The sequence below is a fragment of the Pyricularia pennisetigena genome, chromosome 1 (assembly GCF_004337985.1).
Source record: "Pyricularia pennisetigena strain Br36 chromosome 1, whole genome shotgun sequence".
Taxonomy (NCBI): Eukaryota; Fungi; Ascomycota; class Sordariomycetes; order Magnaporthales; family Pyriculariaceae; genus Pyricularia; species Pyricularia pennisetigena.
The window spans coordinates 2,477,580-2,486,302 of record NC_043740.1 but is presented as its reverse complement, the minus strand read 5'-3'; the positions used below and the strand labels follow the sequence as shown (position 1 = coordinate 2,486,302).

General features: G+C 50.6%; 3 protein-coding genes across 3 annotated transcripts; 1 reads left to right on the top strand and 2 right to left on the bottom strand.

Annotated features, from left to right (window-relative positions):
* Positions 1-237: 237 nt before the first annotated feature.
* PpBr36_07298 (uncharacterized protein) lies at positions 238-2,081 on the top strand (the record flags this gene model as incomplete). Its single annotated transcript, XM_029894436.1, has 4 exons — positions 238-621; positions 688-900; positions 965-1,826; positions 1,903-2,081. The coding sequence occupies 4 exons, from the start codon at positions 238-240 to the stop codon at positions 2,079-2,081; spliced, it is 1,638 nt and encodes a 545-aa protein (XP_029747888.1).
* Positions 2,082-2,461: 380 nt separating this feature from the next.
* On the bottom strand, positions 2,462-2,953 carry PpBr36_07297 (uncharacterized protein; the record flags this gene model as incomplete). The annotated part of the gene is made up of 1 exon (XM_029894435.1): positions 2,462-2,953. The coding sequence occupies one exon, from the start codon at positions 2,951-2,953 to the stop codon at positions 2,462-2,464; it is 492 nt and encodes a 163-aa protein (XP_029747895.1).
* Positions 2,954-4,552: 1,599 nt separating this feature from the next.
* Positions 4,553-6,424, bottom strand: PpBr36_07296 (uncharacterized protein; the record flags this gene model as incomplete). Its single annotated transcript, XM_029894434.1, has 5 exons — positions 4,553-4,720; positions 4,793-4,850; positions 4,928-5,006; positions 5,102-6,289; positions 6,400-6,424. The coding sequence occupies 5 exons, from the start codon at positions 6,422-6,424 to the stop codon at positions 4,553-4,555; spliced, it is 1,518 nt and encodes a 505-aa protein (XP_029747894.1).
* Between the last annotated feature and the right edge of the window lie 2,299 nt (positions 6,425-8,723).

Sequence of the window (8,723 nt, the reverse complement as noted above, 5' to 3'; positions counted from 1 at the left end):
CCCCCCCCCCCCCCCGGACGTCCCTGTCCCTATCATCGGCACTGCATCGGAGTCATGGATAGCAAAAAAAAGCTACCAGATGCACGATGGCATCAAGGATTTGTCAGATAGCACATCTCATACTTGCAAAGTTCCTATTCAACAAGCGTCACATGCAAACGAATAGAGACTGGCCGCGTTTACCAGGTCAAATTGCTGCCATCTATCAATCAATTTGCCATTTGGTGATGAACCACGATGGACAAGAATAGCGGCCCCGACAGGGGGCAGAATAATTCGTCGCAAGATTCAGACCCAGACAAGCCTAGGGATGAAAGCACCACTCAAAATAAAGATAATGATGAACAGACGATGAAAAATGCTGCAACGATGTCAGCATCACAGGCAAGCAATCCGCACAGCAAACAAGACGCCGACCATGATGCTTCTTCCATTTCCAGGCCTATTGTTACCACTCCCAGGCCTGCCTCCGTAACCACTCACAACAGCTCCGTCGGGTCGGCCAAGACGTCGATATTTCAGCGAATATGGCTTGCACTGTCTTGGGGCCCAGAGGCAACGCGTCACAACCCCGAGAAGCCACTCAAGTTTTCGCTTGGCCTCAATGTCCTGTTCGCAATTGTATGTCAAACCTGGAAAACCACCTCTCTCTCGTGCTCAAGAGACTACCTAGCTGACTATGCTTAGGCGACGACTGTGACTGTTGCCAACATTTACTACAATCAACCTATATTGAACAAGATGGCCGAGACGTTTAACGTCAGCTTCGAGAGGGCAGCGTCGGTGGCAACGCTGATGCAAGCTGGCTATGCAGGCGGGCTCCTTCTGCTATGTCCTTTGGGTGACGTCCTCGAGAGGAGGCCGTTCATCCTTGGCCTGGTCATTCTCACGATACTGTTTGTAAGATGAAAAAGGCTGCCATCATCCCAAATACCGGCTCGTCTGACCTCGATCGTCTCCACAGTGGCTGGGACTGTGCATCACGCAATCATTCGAGGTCTTCCAGGCCATGTCGTTCCTCTGCGGATTCACAACAGTCACGCCGCAACTCATGTTACCTCTCGTCGGTGACTTGGCGCCCCCGAACCGAAGGGCGAGTGCTCTATCCATTGCCGTTGCCGGGCTGTCGTTGGGTATGATGGTGGCCCGTGTTCTTTCTGGAATCGTGTCCAACTTTACGGAATGGCGCAACATTTACTGGGTTGCACTCGGCCTTCAGTTGGCACTGCTGGCTGCCTTGTGGCTCCACCTGCCAGACTATCCATCCAAAAATCCAGGTGGCCTCAACTACTTTGGCATGCTGCTCAACATCTTCACCCTCATGGCCAGGGAGGCTGTGCTTTTGCAGGCGTGCCTGATATCGTTTTGCATCAGCGCCGTATTCACATCCTACTGGACGACGCTGTCCTTCCTTCTCTCGTCAGCCCCGTACAACTTCGGGCCGCTCCAGATTGGATTGTTTGGGCTGATAGGATTCTTTGTCGTCTTTTGGGGCCCGGCGTTTGGCAGACTTGTGCTCGATAAAATGGTTGCACTGGTACCGGCGATTTTCGGAATCATGATCAATCTCGTCGGCGTCACCATCGGCACGTTTACCGGCACATTCACCATAGCCGGTCCGATAGTGCAGGCCATCTTCATCGACGTGTCCAACCAGTCTTGCAACACCGCTCTGCGAATGGCAATATTCAACATAGATGCAAAGGCGAGAAACAGAGTAAACGTCGCCTACATGATAGCTGCGTTCTGTGGACAACTTACCGGTACGGCCGTGGGCAATCGCCTTTATGCCCAAGGAGGCTGGAGATGGAGTGGTATTTGTAGCAGTAAGTTGGCTTGATGCAAATATTCATATCTTATTTATGTGAGGCTGTGAGTTGACTAATTGTTGCGCCTGCTTAGTGGGCTTCCTTGGCTTTGCGATTTTGGTCTGCTTGGCTAGAGGGCCTCGCGAGACTGGCTGGGTGGGCTGGACAGGTGGTTGGAATCCCCGGGTCGAGAGACGCGAGAAGGCATCACCAGCACCAAACCAGCAACAGACGTCACAGGGGCTTTCCGAGAGCCCCGATACCAAAGTATAGGTGCGGCTCCATGGCAGTCAAACAGAGATGATTAAGATTTTGGTTGTTTTCATTCAAACCGTATTCCGGAGAGTACGGCATCATTAACAGTCTTGAAGCTGTCGCTGAGACGCCACGTCTGGATAGTCCTGTGGCGCACTATTACAGTGTTCACTATATAACACAAGGGATAATAATGGGTCGGTTGGGTAGTACTATTCGGGCGTTCCCGACATCAGACAGTGGGCAACAACAGCCTTTGTAGCAGCCCAGACTCTCCCTGCTCCTCTTTTCGCATAAAAAGCCCTAGAAAATCCATGAATCACATGCATAACAAAACAAAACAGAAAAAAAAAAGAAACAAAAAAACAAACAAACAAAAAACGCCGAGTCGACATCCCTCACGCCATCAACTGCCCGGCAAACTTTTTCAAAAGCCCAGAGCTCATGGCCTGTTTCAGGAGGTTCGAGGTGCCGCCTCCGCCGGCACCAGAGTTAGCGTCTCCGCCGACGCCGCCGCCGCCGCCCGTGACCCCACCGTGGCTGGAACTCGATGAGCTTTTGGCCAGCAGCCCCGCGAGCGCGGCTTTGAGGAGGATGCGGGTGGTGCCGCCGCTGCCGCTGCCGCTGCCGCTGCCCGTCCCACCGGCGTGGTTGCCCATGTTGTAGGCTCCACCGCCGCCGGGCATTGAGTTGCCGCCGGCGCCCTGACCGTAGCTGGAAGAGCCTCCGAACTTTTGGGCTAGGCTCGTGAAGAAACCGGGTTCGGGCTGGGGGGATCTCCGGACGACCGCCGCCGGCTGACCCAGGACGTCGGCGGCAGGCGCGGCGAAGCTGGTCGGGGCCGCGATGGTCGAGGCGATGAAGACAGTGATTATGGCTGCGAAACGCATTTTTTTTTTTTTTTCTTTCTACTCTAAACTTTTGGGACTGCTTTTATTACGTCATGTGCCAGTGTCGGATTGGCAGTGGAAGAGAAGGAGATAAAAGAGAAGAAAAAGCAGAAGGAATATATATAAGAATATCAGCAGTGAAATGCTTTTATGGTTTGTTATGAAAGAGGGTATCAAAACGAAAAGCCAACTGGCTTGGAAGAGCTAAAATGAACGTGGAACTGCCAAAAATAAAAAAAAGGCAAGACTGAAAATGAGAGTGGGATGAAAGGGAAGTGGCCTTCAGAACAAACCTTCAACATGATGTGTATGACATGCTGGGGGGGCTTATATAAGTGATTCATTCTCGGGCACGCCTTGCGGTCTGTTCCAATCCATGCCGGGTAGATAGCCAGAACAGGTTTATGCCTTGTTGCTGGAGCGTATTTCCGTCCCTCCGGTTTGAATCGCACGACCGCCCAAAGCCCAGGGCCCTCCTTGTCTACTATTAAATCCATAAAGAGTTATAAATGCTACCATCTCTCGCCTTTTGTTCTTTTGCACCACGGGGACGTTGTCCACAGAGATTCTACAAGGCTGCACCTCCCTTTATGACCGTATTCCGGCTAAGCGAGCCCGCGAGTCTTTTGTTTTCGCTCCATGCGTGCATGGCCCCGCCCTCTGGGAGGGAATAAATAGCAACCAGAGGGAGGCTGCAAATGGTTCATGATCTGCAAAAAAAAACGATGGGTGGGTTTTTATGGGGGGGATTTCGGTCATGACGATTGGCTTGTCAAAGAAAAAGAGAAAGAGAGGGAAAAAAAAAGGGCTGACTCGGGGTGATAGTACCTTAAAACATGCTAATTATAAACCATCATCTCTTATGCGAGCTGGGATACGAGGGAGATGTCGCTTGTGCAGGTTGTTTTTATGGCAAGACAATGCAACTAGAGAAGAAGAAAAAAAAAAGCATTCTTGGCAATATGATAAATGTTGGTAGATCTATATGTGAGGCTTTTCAAGAGATACCTGTTGTAATATGTATGTTTGTTTAGCAGATCAAAAAGCTTGGTGATGTCGAGACTTGGCGCGAACTGGTTGGCGTGGAAGGGTGCCGCCAAGCTTTTCTGTCATTCGAGTTTTATTTCTTGCCCTCTATATTCGTAGCTATAAATAAGCTAGCTATGTTTGGCTTGACCTTACTGACCGAGTCGAGCGGAAGAACAAAAAAATGGGATTGGAGTTTGCCGGCTTGACTTGGGCAGTACTCAATTCTGCATGGAAGAACCAGGGACATAATTCATACATGACTTTGTGTAAGTCATTCCCCCCAACTTGACTGAAATGAAAAACAAGCCTGCATGAAAGACAATTTGATAACAACATACAATATTTGATAGATATATAGCACAACAAAGTCTCAAAATAGCGAGTTTCAAAGTGGGGTTTGGGCTGCTTCTCTTGACTGTCCATCTATCAATATACTCAGACTCGTTTATATTTCTGAAAATGATCTAGGACAGAGAACAAAAAAGAACAAAAAAACATATGGCCCAGGTTGAACTGCAAGCTTTTCGCTACCAAATCACAAAAGCACCATGAACCCCCGCTTTCTTACACTCAAGTGATGTAGCGGAAGCTGGGATGCCTATATCCGAGATGCAGCGTCTCCTCCTCGCTGAGACCCTCGAGACGGTGGTCCCTCTTGCCGGCGGCGCGTAGTCTGTTCTCACGAAGGCAGTACAAGATGCCAAAGATGGCAAGGAAGAAGACGGCAATTTGACCGGCCTGTGGTTGTGTTCATGAATATTAGTTAAAAAAAAAGTGCTCCAAAGTTATACTCAAACAGGGTAAACGTACCAAGTTGACCGTGTGACCGTTGGGATAAAGCGGGCCGTCTTCCTTGATATAAGTCCATCTGCAGGTTTAGGGCATGATTAGCATCAAAGCAGACACGCTGAAATTCGAGCGAATGGATCCCAGTTGTGAGCTTACGTCGAGACGATACCGCCGATGGTACCCAGAGTAACAACATATGCGCTGGATACAGCACGAACCGAGGGACCGGCGGAATCTGTGAAACAAAGATGGGTCAGCTCATGATCCTCTTTTTTTTTCTTTCTCTTACTCCCCCTGAAGACCACCGCCAGCAAAACATCCGCCACTCACTGTTGATGGCCCAGGCCAAAAACGCCGGACCTCCCGGGAAGGCTCCGACGGTGACAAAGTAGATGGCCATGTACTTGATGTTGGAGTCTTGGTGCCAGCGCAGGATGGCAAAGCCGATCATGGCGATGATGGCAAAGATGGCCAGGTACAGGCCTCGCTGCTTGGTCTTGTCGCTCAGGTAGGCGATGGCGATGGCGACGAGGCAGGCGCAGACGTAGGGCGGCACGCTCATGAGCTGGGCCTTGATGGGGTCGAACTTGAAGTCGGCCAGGATGGTGGGCATGAAGACGGACAGGCCTTGGACGGTGATGTTGATGAGGAAGAAGCCCAGGGCGCACGTGTAGTTATGGATGCAGAGCATGGCGCGTTTGACGTGGGCCCAGGTGACGCGCTCGTCCGGGTGGTCCTTGTGCTCGCGCGCGAGGCGCTCGGCCGCGATGCGCCGCTCGCGCTCGTTGAGGAAGTAGGCGGTGGCCGGGTCGGTCGGCATCCAGATCGGGGCCAGCAGGCCGATGATGACGGTCAGGAGGCCCTCGAAGAAGAAGATGTTGCGCCACGTGTTGATGCGCATCGAGGCGATGCCCCACTCGGGAACCTGGGCCAGGCCGGCGGCGAGGAGGCCGCCAAAGGCGCCGGCCATGGACGCGGCCGAGACGTAGATGCCGATGCGGAACAGGAGCTCGCCGCGCTTGTAGAAGCAGCTGAGGAAGAAGGCCATGCCGGGCATGGCGCCGCCCTCAAAGACTCCCAGGAAGGCGCGCGCGGCCAGGAGACCCTCGTACGAGCGCACAAACGCAGTGCACATGGAGACGAAGCCGAAGCCGACGACCAGGAAGGGCAGGTAGAAGCGCGGGCCGACCTTCTTGAGGATGATGTTGCTGGGAACCTCGACGAAGAGGTAGATGATGTAGAAGATGGACAGGACCCAGTTGAAGCGCACGCCCTGGTTGAGGTCGAGGTCGACGGCCAAGCCTTGGATTCGCGCGTTTCCAATGTTGATGCGGTCGAGGAAGCAGAGCAGGTACAGAACCGTGACGATGGGCACGCAATGCCAGTCGATCTTGTGCCGGAGTTTGTCCTCTTCCTCCTTGGTCCAGGTCAGGCCATCGACGCCATCTGAATCGGACCTGGAGAGGTCTCCTTGCCTTTCCGCATACTGGGCTGTGTTTTGGGGAGCAAAGTCAGACTCTGTTTGACGTAGCTCTCTCTCTCTCTCTCTCTCTCTCTCTCTCTCTCTCTCTCTCTCTCTCTCTCTCTCTATAAGAGTTGAGGAATGGATTAAACAAAAGGAAACTCACCATCTGTTTTCTCTGGCTGCTCCATTGCGACGGTTGGTCCTTCCACAGGCTTAAAAGCTCAACCAACACTCGGCGCAAATCTGAATCAAATTGTGTTGCTCTTGAAAATAAACCCAAGGATCTCGTATACAGATCCAAGTAATTTCGAGGTTGAATTAATCCCGCTGACAGAATGCAGGACCAAAAAAACAACAACAACCTTACAGCTTAGTCAAAGGAGCCAATTTGTCGGAAAATTAGCAAGAGAAAAAGGAAGCAGAGGAAGCCACACACCCCATGCGACAGACAATCCTGAACAAAAGTCTCGAGTTGGAAAGAGAAGGAGGGTACCTGACGTCTTTTGAAGACGGTGAACCACCACCCAAAGAGGCAACAGGCAGAAAGAAAAGAAGAAAAAAATAATAATAATAAAATAAAACAGAATAGAATCCACACCTTGCTACCCAGACCTCATTTCTCCAGTTTCTGGGCGACGCATCCGGATCCCTGTCCAATACTACCAGTAACACGTCTTTGCGCCGTCTGGGCATCTAGGCTTGCTACGGTAGACCTCAGCAGAACAGGGTGGGTGGATTTGTTCTTTTTTTTTTTTTTTTTTTTTTTTTTTTTTTTTTTTTTTTTTTTTTTTTTTTTTTTTTTTTTTTTTTTTTTTCTTTCTTTTTTTGCCATTGACACCATTGTTGGCATTGCTGTTTGGCGACTTTTAGCCTTGGCCCCAAGAACGGGAGCAAAGTTCGGCATATGACCTTTTCTTGTGTCCTTCTTTCCCCTCTCTCCTGTTGTCTTATCCCCCTTTTTTAGCAAGCTGTCTTGGCTTGGCTTGGTGGTGTCGAAGGAGAACCCTAAAAAGAAACCAACCCCAACGCGGGGTATTCCGTATGGAGACGCGCGCCGGATCCCCCCCCTCTCTCCCCCAGTTTTGCCATTTAACGGACAGTATAATAGGTTGGCACTATAGTTTGGTTCTATTCTATTTTTCTTATGGGATTGCTTTCTCGGCAAGTGGCCTTGCGACCTCGTCATGCTGTCATATGTTCCCACCCAGAGATTTATGCTTTTGCTTCGCCTCTCATGGCAATTTCAACCGGCATCAGAAAGTCCGCCCGAGAAAGCCAGAATTTTGGTGATTCTGTCAGAGGGTAAAGAATTACAAGAAACAAATGATCCAGAGCGGCCCATGGCATCGGATTATCTTCTTGGCAAAGAAGGAGACGGCCGATTACAGTAGGATAGTTGGCAAGGACCCTGGATTATACCATGCTACTAGATAATCTCAGTTAAATTGGCTCGCGCAAGTGAAAGACAAGGGGGCCTCGAAACATGGCACAACGTACCGGGCAGACAAACAGACAGACAGACAGACAATGTAACCACCCATCATGCACAGGGAACCAAAGCGGGCGAGGACCCGTCCAGGTCACCTTTATAGCAAGCAAAGCAGCCAAGGTAACAAAGGTCGTCTGTCTGTCTGTCTGTCGTGAACCCACTTTTTACTTGTTGATAAAACGGTCGGGCCTATAACCACGTGGTTGGAAGAGGCAAGAAAAGCTAGCCGGGAATGGCTTAGATTGCACGCCTGTCAGTTCGGCTAGTTTGGCCCGTTGGAAACTCTGCTGCCGTTGGCGTATTTTTTTTAGTCGTCTCACCGTGCGTGATATATTTTTACTCTGTATATCGTGCAGATTCGCGGATCATAAAATCCGTCCTTTGATTGACGGTGGAGATTGATTTAGTCTGATATTATGCTCAGTAAGCTCGGACGTACACTGCTGATCCTTGAACAATCAGGAGAAAAAAGAAAGGCAAGCCAGGAACTTGGTGCAATTAAGCTTGGATTTTATCAAGAATGTCACTCTGCAACTTTTACCCGAGCCTGTTTTGCCCATCAGCTCCCGAACCAGGCAGACAGACCGCCAGGCTAGGTTTGCCCCCAAAACCCAAGAATGCCAATTGGCTCGAGGCTTCCGCTCGAACCGAACCAGAATCCCTGCCTTTTTCTTTGTTCTTTTTCCTGCATTGAAATCCATTGGTGAACTGCCGACTTCCAAGCGCAACCGTCATCGTTCCAAAGGAGCTGGTTATTTGCCGGCTCTCGCTTGTGAATGCGAGCCTCCTTGGCGATGCGCCTCTTCCCCCTAGTAACCGCTGGGTCCGCCCCGAGCTCCAGTCGAATGTGCACTGTTCATTGTTTTGTGGGGGTTCGTGCCTTGTGATGGGGCAGTGAATGACAATTTCATAAGGTTAAAAAAAAAAAAAGAGGCCCTCCAGCAGACTGGAACACCCTTGCAGGCTCTAATCGCGATAATCTTTTGCATGCTTTTGGC